We start from the raw sequence: 18,323 nt of genomic DNA, 5'->3' as shown, positions 1-18,323 counted from the left end.
CCCCACAATGGTGTGTACACACAAGGACAGCTGCTGACATGGACATAGGGGTTGGTGGTGTGGGGCAAAAGAGACAGTCTTCTGAAAGCCTTTGGTTGCTCCATTGCCTGATGCCCTTTGTTGCTGCCTCGTGTTTGGAAGGGCTGAGCAGGGCCCTTGTGCTGTGGTTGTGGGAGCTGCCTGCAGCTCTGTGCTGCTGGGCGCCCTGGCTCCCGCTCTAGAGAGATCTGAATCTTCTCATCAGTCTGTACTTTGACCTCTGCCAGCCTTTCTCAGGGCAGGTTAGCACATCTTCTGGTACCAGAGCAGCAAGGGTGTGCTGAGCCTCCCCGGCTCCACCTGAGCTAGCTGCAGTCCATGAGCCTGGCTTGCTGCTGGCCAGGCAGCCTGACTAATCTCTTTTCCTTCAAGCAGTGCCCAGACACTGAGGAGATGCAGCACTTCCTGAGGCACTTCAGCAGAGCAGACCTGCTTGTCTGAAAATCAGTAATTTCATGGCATGGCTGTGCAATTCTCCTCTCTTCTTTATCTCCCTGCCTTCCTGCTTGTCCTTTGGGGCTGCATGCAAAGTGCTGTGCCTGTTTGGCATCTGTGTTTTCAAGGGATCCTTTCTGTAATCAGAACTATAGGAGGGAGAAGAGAGAAAGGCCACATGATGTTGAGGAGGTGAGCGAGGCTTGCACCCCTCATCTGGAAGGAAGCGTCACCAGAAGTCTGCTGACAGATGGAGGTTGGACACTTCTTGGTGCCTCTATCTCAAAGGAGCTCCTTGCAGTGAGACCTTGTCCTTGGCACCTCCCCAGAGCCTGAGCCTACTGTGCGGTGCCTGGGGGGGCTCCTGCGCCTGGGAAGGGGACCCTCGGGCTGCGGGGAGCACGGCTGGCAGACGGGGTCAGCCCAGAGAGGGTGCATCTCCAGTGGGCCCAATGCCAGCTAGTTTGAGGGATGAGTGAGAATGTGCAGAGCTGGGTATACTGTTCTAGAGTACTTCTCTGGTTTGTAATAAGCAGAGGGGCCTCCAGCCTGAAGTGTGGGGGCTCCTATTCCCCTTGAATGTCTTTGATGAACCACAGGATGAGTTCATCTTCCAGTTTGCCATGTAGGAAAAGCAGCTGGGAGAAATGCTAATCTCCAAATGCTGGCTTTTAGCTCCTGGTGAGGGTGGGCAGCTGAGGCATGGTCCCTAACTCATGTTTTCAGAATGATTTAAGATAGTGTTGGGAGCCTGCAGTGTCACTGTGTGCTCCCGGTTGGCAGTGTGCCGTTGCCTTGGACCAAAAGTAGTTGCTGGAGGGGCTCCTCACCTCGGCCATGGTGCAAGGCAGACTGTGCTCCCGCGGGACCTAGCTTGCTTTGCTTCAGGAGCAGGTGTCGGGCTCTCACTTCTAGCCTGGGACCTGAGTATCCCAGAGACTGCTGAGAAGCAAATGCAATCTCTTTGCTGGATTTTTATCACTTCATTGAGATGTGGTGTGCATGTGCAGGGTGCTGAGTGGCTTGGTTGTGTCAGTGAATGTTTGCCACAGCTGTGGTCTGAAAATCAGAATTTAAATGTATCATGTAGTGGCGCACGTCAACTTACAAGTGACTGTTCATGGTGCCTGTGGCTGCAACCCAAGGCTGCTGCCCGTTTCTGTTCTTTGCTGTGGCAGCTTTGGAGGGGCTTTGGTGCAGAATTCCTACTTGGAAAGTGAAAAGAAAGAGTGCAGGTTTTCTGAGTGTACTATCACCAGTGTTTCTGGCACATAGGTGGACATGCCCACATGCACCTGTGGGTGCCCCTTGTCCTTCAAGAGGTGGCTTGTGAGCACTGCTTGCTCTTTGAATCCCAGCTCCTGTTGTGCTTCGTTCTTCCCTTGGAGAAAGCCACATGCCCCTTTTGTTCATCCTTCTGAAGACGATCGACAGTCACTAAGGACCTGACGGTTGGGTGCTGATTTTTGTTTTAATTGCACACGTTGTTTCCTGGCTGCAGCTTATTTCTACAGATAAAATCTGTTCTTTTTCCCCTTTGAAGAAGGAAGCCACCTGCCTCTTGCAGGCAGCTGAACATGGCACTGTACTGCAGGGATGTGCTCTAATAAAGTAAAAAAGATTCTCATCTGTGCTGCCGTGCTGAATAAGGAGCTTTCTTGGGCAAATGCCATCAGTTTCTGCAGATGCTGAGGCCTCTGCTTTGTCTGAGTTTGTAGCCCTTTTGACTGTTGGTGACAAGCCTGCGGGCATGACATGGGGGAACAGCCAGGGCTGTTCTCACGCCTGCCCCGAGGCAGCTCCGGTGCCTTGCTGCTGCTCGCAGGCCTGGGCTGAGCTGGCCTGGGGGAGCTTCTGAGCTGCAGCTGCAGAAGGTACAGCTGTGCGATGGGGCGGGGGGCCTGGGTGTACCGGGGGGGTCAGAGAAGAGAAGGGAGGGCAGGGCTTGAAGACAGTAGCCAGGGGAACGGAGCTGGGAAGTGAAGGCAAAGCAAAAGCAGGACTGCATTCAGAGCTGCTGACTCCCACCTTCCTCACCATGCTGCAGATGTGATTTCCCTGCAGGAAATGAAAGTTGCTCTGTGGATAAAGGCTATGAATAAAACTTTCTTTCTGAAGTGCTTTGGTGTGTCTGTGACTGAGGGGCTGTTGGAGCATCTGTTCCTGTTGGGATGCAGAACGCTTGAAGGGATATCGGTGAAAGTGCAATGGGGGAATGCCAGCCTGCACTTAGAGACTGTACTTTGTATGTCTAAAGTCATCTGTGGGGCCCGTCCTTGGTGGTGGTTGTGTGGGTATCTTGGGAGCATGTGCAGGAGTTGGGGAGAGGGAAGGGCTGAGGTAGGGCTGGATGTGTCCCCAAGGGAAACACAGGGTCAGCCCCTGACTGTGCCATGTGCCTTACTAGTTTTGGGGACTGTTCCCAGTTTTTGTGAACCACAGAATCATCTAGGTTGGAAAAGACTCTTAAGATCATTGAGTCCAACTGTAAACCTAACACTGCCAAGTCCATCACTAAGCCATGTCCTGAAGCACCACATCTACGTGTCTTTTAAATACCTCCAGGGATGGTGACTCAACCACTTCCCTGGGCAGCCTGTTCCAATGCTTGACAACCCCTTTGGTGAAGAAATATTTCCGAATATCCAACCTAAACCTCTCCTGATGCAACTTGAGGCCATTTCCTCTCATCCTATGTCTTGTTACTTGGGAGAAGAAACTGACACCCACCTCACTACAACCTCCTTTCAGGCAGTTGTAGAGAGTGAGAAGGTCTCTCCTCAGCCTCTGTTTCTCTAGGCTAAACAACTCCAGTTCCCTCAGCTGCACCTCATCAGACTTGTGCTCCAGACCCTTCACCAGCTTTGTTGCTCTTCTTCGGATGCACTCCAGCACCTCAAAGTCTTTCCTGTAGCAAGGGGCCCAAAACTAAACCAAAGCTTCATTCCCCTGCACCCTTCCACCAAAGTGCTTGTCCTCTTGGAACCCTGAGAACTGGCCCTGTTTGGCTGATCCTCACCTGTGTATGTTACATTACGTGGAAGACACCTTTTTGCAGGGTATCTTGGTGATCAATGAACTTATATTAGCACAGCCTTTTTTGGGGGATGCACTGCAAAATCAGCTGGAGTTTCAGATGTGAGAGCCCACCAGCAGAGTCTCCTAAAAGGCAAGTAGGACATCAGCTGAGAGCAACTTGGATGGTGCAGACTCATCCCGTTGTCTGCTCTTGGAATACGTAACCTGTGGGCACAGTCCTCTTCGGCTTGTTAACACATGCTGCATTTTCAGCTCGTTGGCTGTGGAGACCGTCAGACTTGTGGGCCAGTCTAATTACAGCTCGTTCCCGCAAGATACGTTTTAATGTAATTCAATCTTAGGTGGTGTTGGTGCTCTCTGTGATGAAGCTTCTCCGTGCAGTCGGAATAATCCTTGTCTAGCTCTCACTGTTTTGCAGTGCAAATCTTTGCAGTGCCTCAGGCTGGCTTTTTTGTAAGGTTTCAACAAGAACGGATGTTGTTTTTGAGGAAGAGGTTACAGAAAAAGGCAAAATTTGATCTTTTTCCTGTCCTTTTAAAAATTCAGCCAGCCTCAGCAAAGCACCAGCCTCTGAAAACAAACATTTGATTTAAAAAAATGTTGTTTGTCACTGTGCTCTATTCCCTTTGCACCTGAATGAAGGAGGGCAGAAGCCTGTTACCGCGACTGTCTTTGTGTTACTTTAAATGGAGAAGTCATCTTTCTCTCAAACCTGGTCCTCGTTCTCCTGCTGAGCCTTAGACAAGGACCCCCAGGCGTTGCACAGGTAAAAATTTCTCCTATCCCAAGTGTCTTGGGAGCTGCCTTCCAGCCCCACTCCAACGGCAACTCTCATCCTTCAGTCCTATCCCTAGCCTTTGTTTTCTTGGGAATGGGTAGACATGGCCCTGAAGCCATGTTGCAGGCCGGAGACTTCTCCTAGTGCAGGTCTCCTGACCGTTTCCTTTTAGCAGCCCCTTTCTAGCCCCGATCTGTCTGCAGCTCCAGGCTTTCTCTCAACCCTAACTCTCCCTTTGCGGGGGAAGCTGTAGAGAAGGCTGCTGAGCCATTTTCCAGACCAAAGGTTTCTCTAAGCCCCAGTCTCTTTGCAGGCCCCCACTTTGCTTTGGCAGCCCATTTCCATCCCTGCTCCAATTGCATCTCTAGGCTTTCTCTTCCCATCAGCGTTACCCTAACCCTAATTTTATAAGCTGAACCTTTTGACAAGACCTGCTGTACAAAAGATGATTCCCAGCCAAGGTCTCTTGGCAACCTAAAATAATCTTTGGCAGCCCATTTCTAATCCTGTTCCAACTGGAACCCTAGGCTTTCGCTTTCTGTCAGCCTTAACCCTAGTTCTTACTTTCCATCTGAGCCTTAGACATGGAAACCCAGGTGAAAGAGTTCTCCCAGCCCAGGTCTCTTGGCAGCCCCCACTTGGCTTTGGCAGCCCCTTTCCAGCCACAGTCCAACTGCAGCTCTAGGCTTTCCCTCTCAGCCCTAACCCTAACTCTGGCTCTAGGTCTCATTTTCCCGCAGAACAACAGAAAAGGCCCCACAGCCATTGCCCAGATGAAAACTTTGACCCAGCCCAGCTCTCTTGGTAGGCCCTGCTTGGCTGTTGAAGCCCCAGCCCAGGCTCAGCTATAAGCTCTCTCTTTCACTCAACCCTCTTATTTTTTGTGAAGAACTGTAGGGAAGACCCCCTAACCCATTGTCACACCGAAGTTTTCTCTCAGCCCAGGACTCTTGGTAGCCCTTGCTTACCTTTGACAGCACCTTTCCAACTTTGCTCCAGCAATAACACCAGGCTTTCTGCTTCTCAACCCGAACCCGCGTTTGTCTGCTGGGCTGTAAGGAAGGGCCCCCCAACCATTTCCCAGCAAAAGGTGTCTCCCACCTCAGGTCTCTTGGCAGCCCATTTCCAGTCCCACCCCAGCTGCGAGTGTAACCTTTCCTTTCAGTCCAGACCCTGACTTAGGAGCTATTTTCCATCTGAGCTGTAGGGAAGGCCTCTCAGCCATTTCCCAGCCCAGACCTCTTGGCAGCCCCTCTTCCTTTTGGCAGTCCCTTTCCAGCCCCATGTGAGCTCTAGGCATTCTCTGAACCCCTAACCCTAGTGTTCCAGCTGAGCCTTAGTCAAGGCCCCCAGACATTTCCCTGATGAAGGCTTTCTCCCAGGTGAGGCCTCTTGCGGCCCCTGCTTTGCTCGGGCGAGCCTCCCTCATCCTGCTGCTGCTGTGCCTCTGGGTTTTCTTTTTCTTAGCCATAATCCTGATTTTCCTGGGAAGCCGTAGAGAAGTCTCCTGCTGATTACCTGGACTGGTGATTTCTCCCAGCCCAGGTCTCTTGGCAGCTGCCAGGTACTTTTGCAGCCCCTTTCCAGCCCCACTCCAGCTGCAGCTCTGGACTGCATTTGTCTCAGCATTATTCCAACCCTAATCTTAAGGCTGAACATTGGACAAGGTCATCCTTGTGAAAGGTTTCTGCAAACCCAAGTCTTTCAGCAGCCCCCACTTTCTTGTAGTGAGCCCTTTCCAGCCCCTCTCGAACTGGGGCTTTTGTCTTTCTCTCAACCCTAACTTGAATTTTACATCTGAACCCCAGACAAGGGCTGCCAGATGAGTCTTCTCCCAGGCCAGGTGTTTTGGCAGCTCCCACTTGCTTTGGCAGTGCTTTTACAGCCCCACTCCCGCTGGCTGGCTTGTGCACCCGGAGGTCCCATTCCCCAGGCTTGCTGGTAACGCAGAGTAGGGTTGAGGTTAGCTGGGGTTCCTTTCCTGGTACCTTAAAATTTGATGTGCAAATTTCTGGATTTTTTTTTTTTAAGTCAGAAAACTGCTATTTCAAAGTCGAGCGGTTAGTGTTTGCGCAACATTAACTCACTTCCCTTTTTCTCCTTCCTTCACATTCGCTCTCGGGGGATGGCACAACAGCCGTGCCTTCTCCTGTCTGCAGGGCTGATGAAGGATGCAGATGCTAGCACAGAGAAGCTGCTCCTTCCCAGTTTTGGATTCAAGCTTTGGATTTGGATTCTGGCATTGCTGCTAGCATGCAACCGCCTACAGAAGTTCAATTAATAGCGCTTGTGCAACCTTCATCGTAGCATTTTCAGGCTTGTGAGTGCTTCCATCGGTGTCCTTTAAATATCCTCTTGAGATGTGAGGTGGTGTGGTTGAAATGCAGCCAAGGCCCGTGAGCACCCCAGACCCCAGGCTCCTGTGGGGTGGGGACTAGATGCTCCTGCTGCTGCCCAGGCATGGAAGCAGTAGTGCTCCGCAGCTGGCATCGCACACTGCTGTAAAGAACGTCTTTATGGGCACAACTAATTTTGCAGCCTGTAAAGTAGTTTTAGGGCTCTCAAGTGGCTTTTAAAGGTGACCTGCAAAGATTTCACAGAAAAGGAGCCAACAGCAGGTTGCTGAGTGCCCGTGATGAGGGAGACGAGCGCTGAGGCTGGTGCTGACCCAGACTGCCCTCTCAGAGCATGGTCAGCAGTGCTGCGTGCCCCTCGTGCTGGGACTGGCGTGCAGCGGCCTGAGGACAAGCCGCTCTCTGCTGCCCTGGGAGGGCGGGTGGGAGATGTCAGGATTGTGCCTCTGGTGGAAAATCTGCATGTTTTATATTTTCCTGGTGTGAAACTGCAGCCTCTGAGTCTGGAAAATTGTTTCAAAAAAGCAAGCCTGAGGTTTAAACCCTCTTTGAAACCCTTTCCTTTTCTTGGGAAAAACAAGACCTTGAAAGAGTGTAACAAGCTGCAAGCTTGTCCTCCTGCCAGGCTGGGTGGCTAGCACTCTGCCTCCCCCACCATGGCTCTCCCCTAGCCCAGCAGTGCTCCCGGAAAGCTGAAAACAGTTGGTGCTTCCCATCCCTGGGGCAATTATTTGATCCTCTGCAGCTGATCTGAGCTATTCTCGGCACTAACAGCTGGCCTGGGCAGGGTCCCCGGCTGGGGGCTGCACACCCCCGGAACCCGGGCTGGGTTCTGGAAGGAGCACACAGTAGCCTGGACTGTGAGCTGTCGCCTGGCGAGCCGCCCGCTCCAGTGGTGCCCTGTTAACAGCCCTCAGGGCTGGGCTTCCCATGGCAGGGCCCGCTCCTGTGGCGCACGTTCCCACATGCGCAGGCTCGTCCGTGCTGCCTGAAGACCTGCAGTTCCCAAAATGAGTTGGATGTATGAGCGAACTTCATGGCAGAGTTTGCTGTGATGAGTATTAGAAATTATTTATTCTTCTGCGGTAATATTAAACACTGTCAGTTTTGGAAGCAAGGTTACGGGGACTGACACATGGTTAGTATCTGTCTGGGAGCTTCGTGCACCCCTAGCCGCGGCATCAGGATTTCCCTCCTGGTTGCTTTTAGTCTGAAGGCTAGGAGGTGTGTGTTGCAGCAAGCGTCTTCCCAGGCAGACTGAAGCAGCAGAACAATGCTGCTTGCTGTGGTTACAGACCACTAGCTATGCAGTGTGTAAATGAAATTAATATTAGAGAACATTGTTTGAGACTTTGTTGTCTTTAAAGTTTCAAAACCTGGCCAAAAACGTGCTTATCCCATTAAATTGGGGGACTTCTTTGGGTCGTGACTTTGAGACTGCTATGGGATACGTCTGAGGTTCTCACAGATCTATTTGGTGGATAAAGGGGGACCCTGAAGAGCTGCTTGTTTTAATGCTGTTTACCAGTTGCAGGCAAGCTAGCATTGTAACTATTTTTGCAAACCACATACTAGGAATTCTTTGGTGTCCTGTGGCAGTTTGTCTTCTGGATTTCCTGCTTCCAGCACTGTGACTTGCAACATTTCTTACAGCCTCGTGGTCGCAGCGGTGTTGCAGGGTTTCTCTACAGCCCTCACATGCCATTGCAATGGCTGCGTGGGAGCACTGCGGGCGGGTGCCCGTGGGGACACTGGGGCACTCTTGGAGGGTTCTGCCACAGATGCCTGTCACCCAGCCCTGCCATTGGCCCGAGGACTTCTCAGATTGGATGGTAACAGTGATATTTAGGACGTGTTCAACTCTTTGGGCAGATGTGGACCTGAGAACAAAGTCTCCTGGGTCAGCCTGACCTTGCAGTAACTCCTCTGGGTAGGTCAGACTTGCAGAGGGGCTGTGAAAGGTTTTCCTGGGCTGGCCCCTCCTCTGGGCAGGCAGCATGGCCAGGGATGCACTTCCAGAGGCTTAGCAAAAGAGCCAGGGATACTTTCTCTCTGGGGGATGGCTCAGCACCGTTGGAGAAAAAAGGCTGGAAGCTGTTCTTGCTGGGGCTGGCTGCTGGGGACTGGCTGGGGACCTCCTCTGGGCAATGTGCTTTGAAGTGAGGTGTGGTGGCACGCTAGGCAGGGTCCCAGTGTCCCCTGTGCTGGACAGACAGATCTGGAGAGGAGCTCTTCCTTGCTGACTGTCTAGCACAGACTTCTCCGAGCCTTCCCCAGCCTCCTGAATTTGCCCTATTTGCTCTCAGTCATGCCAGCTCTTGCAAGCATTGGATGTGCCGTGAAATTGCTGGCCACCCCAAGGAAAGTTTTGTCTTGGATTTTCCTGGGGGTTGAGTGCAGAAAGGGCGAGTACCGTATTATTTTCAGCTTCAGTCCTCTCTGACTTCAGGCTGACCTTCCTCAAAGCACAGCCCCAGGCATGCAGAGCAGCGGCAGAGAGCCGGGGTCTAGCCGTGTGTGGCATTCCTCCTGGTTTTGCAGTGTGGGGCTGCCTGCCTGCTCTTTTTAGCCCCCTATACAGGATATAAATATAATGTAAAATAATAGGAAGAGAGAAACAAGATCGGTACATAAAGCCAAGCTTCTCGTTCCAGCGCTGGCCCTCATGGGAGCTCGGGGGAGAGCTGCAAGAGGAGGCTCTCCAAAGCACAGAGGAGCAGGGACATGCTGTGTGACATATGGATGGCCCCGACAGGAGCTTTGATGTTGAACGGTGCTGTAGCTTGGCTGTTGGAAGACGTCTGGGGAGAGGGAACGCACACCCAGGTTGGAAAGTCAGCTGGGCAGCAAATTTCAAAGGAACATGGTGGTTTAAAACAATGGAGGAAGGTGCGGGGAGAACTGCAGTCCATGTGAACTTGCCTCTCCGAGGTGGTTTGATCCTGTCAAGGTATTGTCTGAGCACCTACCGCTTCATTTCCATGCTTCAGTGCTTTTTACGAGCCAGGAAGGATGTGCTGCCTGTGTAGCTGTAAAATCCTTGCCTGGCATGTGGGAGACTGCGCAGAGGGTACCCTGAACACCCTTGGCTCGCCATTGTGTTTGCAGAAGTGCACTCTACCCCAGGGTGCTGGGAGGGACCTATGGGGCACCAAGAACTGTAATAGGAAGGTACTGCAGGCAGCTGGGCAGAGTGGGACCCTGAGGAGCTGGTGTGGCTGGCTCTCTTGAGCCAACTAGTCCTACTAGCCATGAGTCCTGCTTGCCAGGATCCTGCGCTTGGGGTTTGCATTAGTACCTTTTCTGCTGTTCTCAGGGATGAATCTAGCTACTCCCTGAGTGCTGTACACTTGGTACCTGCTCCCACCAGGTACAGAAGGGCGTACCTCCTGCTCCAGAACATCTCCTGGCTCTGCTTTGTCCAGGTGCTTCTCATTCTCCTTGGTGGCTCTCTGCAGGCCAGGTGCAGGAGGTGTGTTTCCTAGTCTAATGGTGGTGTAGCAGCTGCATGTACAAATGGAGTCCTCGGTGCTCTGCTTATGTTGCCCAGCTCGTGCATCAGTCATGGACTGCACTTGAGGGTGAGTGCACAAGTGTGCATTTTGTTTGCTCGGAGCTAGATTTTCAGCAGATGGCGTTGAGAAGCAAGAAACTGGATGCTCTGGTGTGGAGACATGTTGTATGGTGGAAAGTTTGGAAAGGTGCTTTGGCTTTTGTGCCAGGACCCTCCTCTCCTTCTGACATGCAACAGGACAGTCTATCAGGCAACGGCAGTCTGTCTTTCCATCAGGTATGATCTTGAAAAGCATCCTCAGTGGCGGCCCATCTGTGATGGCTTTGTCCTAGGCAGTCCCTGGGACTGCTGTCTGTGACAGTGCTGGAAGGCAGTCCCAGCACGCAGCCTCTCCCAACTGCTGTGGTCTCAAAATGTGGTTTTCCTTTGTCTCGGCTAACATGAATGAGTTAACAAGCTACGTGGGTACTTGGCGGCACACCATGGCCAAGGCTCTGCACTTCATAGGCTCCAGCTTGGATGCCCTGCAAGTGCTGTGGCTAATGCAGGCCAAGACAGACTAGCTCACACATGCCTTTGGGTGTATCCCTGTTACCGCTGTAGAGCTTTATTCCTTTTCCTTCATATGTTGACCTCATCCCCTGAACCTGGCTAGCATGTTTCTGAAACACGTGTTAGAAGTCCTCCTCTAGCCCTGGAGAAGATCTGTCTCTTTACAGGTTGACAAGTCAGGGCCACTGCAGCTTCTCCTTGCCTTTGCTTTAAGCTCCTTTTCAACGCCCCTTTTCCTCCTTCACCTGAAGATCATCTTGAGAAGATCTCCCATTTTTGAGGGAACACAGAGGTGAACCACTCCGCGGAGATGTGCACTGATGGAGCTGTGTGTACAAATGAGATAGGTGATCGCTCCCAGCAATGAGCTGTGGTTGCTTTCACAGAGTCCTTGTGTGTATTTGTGCTTGCAGGACTGGTGTTCAGGGCTGCGTGGCAGGAGTGCTGTGTGTGTCCTCAGGACTGTGGGAGCACATGAGCTGCATGTTAGCAAGCCTCAGCCTCTGAACTGGGAAAATCAATCCTCCAGCTGCAGAGGAGAGCTTGGCCACTCTTGTGGGAAGGCTGGTAGAAGGGGAAGAGCACACGGTCACTGCTTTGTCTTGGGTTGGTGTTGGCTCAGATGTGGAATTTCTGATAATGTTTTTGGCTTGTGCACAGATGCTGCAATCCCTGGAGAAGCCCAGGCAGGAGTGACAGGAAATACTGGTGTGATGTGGACTTGGTCTGGTGTAGGGATGGCTTGTGCTTTCAGAACAATAAAAATAAATCCAAGAGAAGAGGATAGTAACCTGATGTGCCCCAAATTGTGTAACTGAAAATGTCATTGCTAGCAGCAGATGCTTTGTAGAGGCTGTAGTTGGTCTGCTCGTGTAGAGGGACAAAATACAGCTTTCAGCACTGCTTTGCTTGTCTCTTGAAATGCAACAAGAAAGCTCCCGAGTGCATGGTCAGCCTGCCAGCGCGGTGTGCCATGTTGGTGCACTCACCGCTTGTGTGTGGTGCCTGGCGCTGGGGGCTTGCAGAGGGGGTAGTACCACGACCTCATGAAGGAGGACTTGCCTTTGGCTGTGGCAGCCGAAAGCACTGGTGACCGCCTGGTGCTGGGAGTGTTGCAGGCTGGCAGCACTGGTGTGGGATGTGCATCAATTATCTTGAGTTAAAAAGGTATAAAAACTTGAGCATGGAGAATAAAAACTCCCCACTTGTGACAGTGGCAATAAAGCTGAATCTAGCAGCCTGGAGCGCTTGCATGATGTGCTAGTGAGAACATGTTGATCTCCATATGAAAACCATAAGCTCATTTAGAAAATCGGTCTGTCTCATTTGAGATTAGAGTTTCTCTTTAATCTGCAAATACTTAATTAGCATGGAAACGGCTAGTTAAATGGGGTTCTCAATGTATATATCCACATGCCAGTGTGGTGGTGCTCCCTAGCAGGTGGCGTGTTTCCCTTCAGGATGCTGGACAAGTTCCTGGCTCTGAGGCCAGGCGAGATGCTCTGGATACAGCAGGCAAAAGCAGGCCACAGCACCGTGCAGACATGAACATGTCCCTTTCTTCCTCTCTAGCTTGTCCCCTGAGAGGTGATGGCAGGACATGCTTGCTCCACAGAATTATGAACAATATGATGTGTTAAATGCCCCAGGTTCCCTGGTGTCTGGATTCACAACTGGCCACAGTGACTCTGGTCCCTGGCCAGCACAGAGTTTAAAGCAGCCTTCCACAAACCAGGATGGCACGTCATGCCGGGAGCTGTGGCAGGGCCCCGCGAGGACCTGGGGTGGTACCATCCTCATGGAGTGGCCTCACTGTGGCTAGCTCTGTGTGCAGACAGGAGACCAAGCGCTCTCTCCGGACACCTGCAATGACTTTGCTGGGCATCTCCTTGCACTCAAATGACTTTGCACATGGTCAGAGTAGGTATCTCTGTTAAACCATCTCCTCTGGGTCTAACTGGTATCCCAGCCTTGTTTTATCAAGACGGATGCACATACTGGCTTCAGTGCTATGGAAGTACATGGGGGTGATACTGTTGTGTGGCTGTCGCCAGCTGGAACAAGAGGATGGAGCATACAGAAGACCTGTCTGCTGGTGGTTTGGGACTGCTGCTGAGCATGGAACTGCCCTGCCTTGGGGCTGGCCTGGCCCTGGCGCTGCTTGCTGTGCTAAGCAGCTGGGCTCTGCCAGCAATGGGATGTGAACAGAGCGGGTGATGCCTGTGTAGAGCTTGGCACGTTCAAGCTGCCATATGTGGGGACAGACAGAAGAAGGAAGACCTGTAGATGTTTCCTCCTGGCTCTTTGGGAGGGAGCTGGGTGAGAGGAGGGTCTGCTGGCTCCATTCCTACCTGTCCCTTGGCAGCTGTGGCCTGTGCCGAGCGCTTTCAGGGCACAGTCTGTCCTGGGCTGTTGTGGCCTGCGGTGAGGACTCCTGGGCACTTTCCCTGCAAAGGGCCAGAGCGGCTCCATTGCAGCTGTGGGCAGCCCTTGCTGCCTAGAGGAGGGGGGACATGGCCCTTTGCTGCCTCCTGCCAGTAACAGAGCGGGTGCTGTGCAAGACACCTCCCCAGGTTTGGCTGTGGTCTCCCACAGTTCACCCGTGGGTGTGAATCTGAGTAGAAACAAAGGTGTGTGCTGAGAAGTGACCACTCTGCTTCGGTCACAGAGAAACCTCCTCTCATGCTCTGCTCTCCCAATGTCCTTTCTTGAACCTGTGCCCTTGTCCCTTCTCATCCTGGTGCTCATTCAGAGCATGCCAGAGGGCTGGCCAAGAGCTCCTTCTCCATTGCTGTGTGCCAGTGCTGCTGGCTGTGGCTTGGCTAGCCCAGAGGCTGGGCTTCTGCCATGCCTCTTGCAAACCCCTGAAGCCAGGGGTGGTCTGTAGCATGCCGCACTCAGGGAACTGTGAAAGTCCTTCCCTGATACTAACTTTAACCTGGTAAAAGTTGTTCATGAGCCATGTGTATGCAGGTGAGTCCTTGTGCACTCCCTGGGAAAAATGGGTATTAGGAATGGGCAGCCTACCCCGCCCCAGCCTGGTCCAAAGGTGCCCTGGGAAGGAGAACGGCAGGCTGCAGGCAGAAGGCTGCTTTGGCAGCAGGATCCCGGCTCTCCTTTCTGCTTGGGAGCCTAGGAACATCCCTGGCTCTGTACCCTGCTCCTGGGAGCACTGGACCTGCAGCATACACCAGCTGCCTGCTCACTGTCCTGGTGAAGAGCCTGCTTCTGGCTTCCTGCTGCTAGAGATGAGGCTCGTGAAGCAAGGCATAGCTGGTCTAAAGCTCATTCCCTTGTGTGGCTTGCTCGTAGCACTGGCTGCCCTTCCCTGCCTGCAGGCATCGTCCTGCTGGCCCAGTGTCCCGTGCTCTGAATCCTACCCTGGCCTGAGAATTGGGTGCCTGGGAAGTAACAGGCAGAGTGGTGCCAGAACAGCAGCTGATGGGAGCAGAGGCCAGGGCTGTGGGACTGAGCCACCAAGGCTGATGGCAATGGGGTCCAGCAGCCCTTGCCTGGGCTCTGGAGAGGCGGCAGGGTTGGGCCGCTTGCTTGCTGCGGCACCAAGCTTCCTGGCATCCTTCGGCCCTCTTGTTCAGCTGCTGGCAGCTGCCTGTGTTACCACTGTACAGAAGGTGGTGAGCATGCTGGGACCTAGGCCACTAAATGTGTGAGATCCACAATGCATGATGTTTGTTTTATTTTAATTAAAAAAAAGCCCTGAAAACCCAGAGCCGAGTGATAGGAGCAAGCTCTTGTAGGCCATGCAATAAGAGACTTCCAGCCTGGGCTAGCCAGTGCTGAGGAACTTGTAGCAAGGTATTTATCTTGCCTTTTGCTTGCCAGAAGTGGTGCTGAACTGCTGCCTTGCAGACAACGTCTGAGCCTCTCTCCTTCCCTGACATCTCTTGGGTCTCAGTGAAACCACCTGCATGCTCCACTGTGGGGCCCTGCCTCTGCTGGGGTGGGGACAGAGGGCTACAGACGCCCTTGTAGTCTCTCTGTGAGCTGGCTTTGGCCCTGCCCTGGGCTCTGGAGGTGGCCAGAGCCACACTGGTGAGATGCAGTGGCTCCTGGAGGGGTGCGGATGAAAGCTGCCAACGTCCTGGTCTCCTGCTGTGGGAGAAGACAATGCTGGTGGATCCCATCCTGGTGCTCTCCCCGCAGCTGTGTTGGCAGGAGGCCGCCGGCGACGCACACAGGCACCTCAGTGCTGTAACGCCAGGCACCAGGGCTCAGCCTGCAGGCCTGAGAGTTGTTTGTGTTGTGTGAGCTCTGTTCTGGGGCTAGCCTGCAAAAACCCTCAGTATCTGCCAAGTGACAAACAGGGCACTTAGTTAAGTGTCAGGGACCTCGGGGTGAGGGGGTGCCGGGGAGAGCTCCCGGAGCATGGAGGGGACCCCATGGCTTGCCAGGGTTCTGGGGAAGGGGCAGCTTGAGGGAGCTCACAGCCTTTTGATGATGGAAAGAAAACAGAGAGCAGGACGAGAGTGCTAGTGCCCACAAGGACTGCAGGGCCCAGGATCCATCTTCGGGGTTACTCCAGAAGAAAATCTGTGAGTGAAAGGCTGGGAAGCAGAGCCAGGACAAGGGCACCTCCCTGCCCTGGGAGCCGAGAGGGACTGGATGGGCCCTGGCAGGACCTGCTGGGAGCAGGCTGGGGCTGGCGGGTGAAGGCGAGCACGCTCGTGTGCTGCTGGTGAGGACGCGTAAGCTGACCACCTTGGAGTCTCCTGCAGCCCAGAGGCCTCTGTGAAAGCTGAACCAAACCCAGATCTCCAACACTTCTGGCTCTGAGCAAACCCTTGGGATGGGGCTACTCTCTGCTGGAGCCCGGCAGGATTGTTCTGAGCAGCAGCTCAGTCTGAAATTTCCCCCCGGTCCTTCCTGGAGAGCGCCACTGCTGCAGCTGCACACATCTTCCAGCCTGGCTTAGCCCCTTGTCCTCCGGGCCCTTCTGGGGCACATTTGGAGGAGTACAGGAGGGGCTGCCAGGCTTAGTCATGAGAAAGAAGTTCTGTGTCATCCTGTCCACAGATGCCATCAAACTCCTCCCCACTCAGCTGGTGGCACCGGGTGCCTTGCCTTACTGCCTCCAGGCTTGACTTATATATGGGATGTGCTGGCCTGGCCCGTGACATGTAGCTGGGATCGGAGTTAGAAGCCTTTGCCTCTTCTTGGTGTGGTGGGCGTGAACCATGGACCAGCATCAGCATGCAGAATTGGTCCCCCCTTGAGCTGGCCTGAGCACTGCCCACCTGTAGGACCCATTGGGCTCTCCCCTGTGGGAAGAGAGGTGCTGGGTCAGGAGGAGAAATGGCTTCGGTAAGGTCTGGGCCTAGCAGGGTGCTCCTGCTGGGGAGGGAAGACATGATGGGGGGGTGCTGGGCGGTCGCTGGGCCTTGCCTGCAGACTGGTGGCAGTGTAAGCTGTGCCCTTCTTCCAAGCGAGTCTGACAGCTACAGTGGCAAGGGGGGGCTCTCGTGCCACTGTTGCCTGTGGAGTGGGGTTTGCATGGTATGGGAAGGAAATGAGAGGCAGGTGTTTGTGGAATTTGTGTCTAAAACACTCGTCAAATACTTCTGAGCTCTTTGACACCCGTTGCTGGCACTGTGGGAGCAGACAGCTGCTGAGGGTCAGCTCCCCAAAAAGCATCTACTGCCTGGAGCAGGGGGCTCTGGGCAAACCCCGACAGCTCTGTCGAGTGTACCGTGGCTGGGGCTGCTGTGGGGAAGGCACAGGGCTGTGACCTCACCGTGTCCCCTTGACTGTCACAGCTAGTGAGCGTGTTCATCCTGGAGAGCTGCAGCAGTGCCCCGTCCACCCGGGATCAGTGCCGTTTGCGATGCTGACCTCGTGTGTGGTGGGGCTGCTCCTGACCTTTCTACTGACATAGCACCGGCAGGAGGGAAGCAGTGAACCCGGCTTTCTCCTGCGTCTGGCGGTGTCCAACCTACACCCAATGCCCAGAGAAATCAGGCCTGGGCAGGTGTGTGTCTGCTCGCCAGCCGGCCCCATCCTGAGGGTGCGTGGCAGCCCGTGGAGGGTGTCCTGGGTGTTGTGTCTCTGCGTTTGGGTGCAGCTGCTCAGGCAGTGCCTGCAGGGAGCTGTGGCCATCCGGGAGAGACCAGCTAAAAGGTGCCGCTGGCCGAGCTGGACCACAGCCACTGGGTGCGGGGTGCTGAGCCATGGTGCAGGGAGCCTGGGGGAACAGTCTTCGCCCCAGAGAGCTGGTGGGGTGCCGCATCACCACAGATCCCTCATCGGTCCCCTCCTGTGGTGGGGACTGCCTGGTCAGACAGGCAGTTCTGCCTCAGGCACTAAAGTGCTGCTAAGAGCTGGACTTGCAACTGCAGCCCCTCTGGCCAGGCCTGGTGTGGGGGGGTGGCTTGCAAATCACCTCTGCCTGCAGCCCCCGCTCCTCCTGTAGGCTGCGAGGTGGGTGCCACTCATGCAGCATCCTCCTGCGCTGTGGGGGCACAGGCCTGAGGAGGCAGCCGGCCCGCTGGCCCTGCCCCAGCGCTGCTCCGAGGTCTGCTGCAGCTCGCTGGGGAGATGGTGTCTGCCAGCATGGCTCTTCCCCCTCCTTGCTTGCACTGTCCTCGTCGCCCTAGCAGCTACTTCCTTGGTAGTAGGGCTCGCAGCCCACCTCAAGCTCCTGCATCCTCTCCGCGTCTCTTACTGCTGTCATCACTGGCTGTCACCAGCACAGGCTGGTTTGTTTACTGCTTCTCTCTGCTGCTGCAGGGTTGGCAGCATCCGACACATATCTCAGGGGTGCCTGAGGTGGGTTTGGTGGGCTCTGGGGGGGGTGGAGTGCGTCTCCGCTAGCCCCAGGTGCGCGACTTCATGCTGGGACTGCGACTGCAAGGTTGGCCTTACCTGGCAGGGTTCAGGTAGCACTGAGCTGCAGGGAGATGTGTGGTTGGGCTCCTTGCCATGGCTCAGCAGAGCAGATGTCCCCAAGCTTGTCCCTGAGAGCGTTTCACTCCTGCAGCTTTGTTGCTTTGAGCGGCACCGGGGTTGGCTTGGCCTCTTGGAGGGATGATGTGGAAGGATGGAGTACCTCAGGTTCACCAGTCTCTTTATTGTGAATTTTTTTTTGTGTTGTGTCTTGCAGAAATAACATTCATCCCAGATTTGATGATAATGAAAATACAGAAAAAAGAAAAGCAGGTTTGTGACCCTTTCTCCTTCTCCCAACTCAGCTGGCAAGGCCTGGGGACCATGTCCTGTATGTGAATTGTTGCAGTGGATGTGTGGTGGGAAGGGGGCAGGGGGTCCTTGCATTTCCAGACAGGGCTGCGGCTCAGCATATCGAAATTTGACCTGAGCTGCAGCCTAGAGTGGATGAGTCTGATGTGGGCAATTGAACAAGGTGGGGTTTATCTTCAATAATGGAAATGCTCTTGATTTGGTTCTGTTCCCTGTGGAGAAGCAACCCTTCTTTTCCCTCAAAGTCCCTAGTATTGGTTGTTATTTGAATCTCATCACATATATATTACAAAACTGCATGTTTGTTGTGATTACTGCTAATAACATGATGCTCCAGGACTAGCACCGTGGGGAGGTTGGGGAAGATCATGTCTGTGGGGCTGTGAGAGCTTGGCCAGGG

General features: G+C 53.8%; 1 protein-coding gene across 10 annotated transcripts in view; it reads left to right on the top strand.

Moving 5' to 3' along the window:
• Nucleotides 1-18,323, top strand: part of CHD6 (chromodomain helicase DNA binding protein 6) — a 95,899-nt gene that overhangs the window by 15,424 nt on the left and 62,152 nt on the right. For 9 of the 10 annotated variants that reach the window (XM_072879582.1, XM_072879577.1, XM_072879583.1 and 6 more), the window contains exon 2: nt 17,829-17,884. The exons of the other annotated variant lie outside the window; for it this stretch is intronic. In XM_072879582.1, coding sequence (XP_072735683.1) covers nt 17,852-17,884 — 33 coding nt within the window. In that variant the 5' untranslated portion in view covers nt 17,829-17,851. The remainder of the gene's footprint in view (nt 1-17,828; nt 17,885-18,323) is intronic. 10 annotated transcript variants of the gene reach the window in all.

The sequence above is a fragment of the Ciconia boyciana genome, chromosome 14 (assembly GCF_034638445.1).
Source record: "Ciconia boyciana chromosome 14, ASM3463844v1, whole genome shotgun sequence".
In the NCBI taxonomy this organism is placed as follows: domain Eukaryota; kingdom Metazoa; phylum Chordata; class Aves; order Ciconiiformes; family Ciconiidae; genus Ciconia; species Ciconia boyciana.
This window is presented reverse-complemented; position numbering and strand designations above follow the sequence as displayed.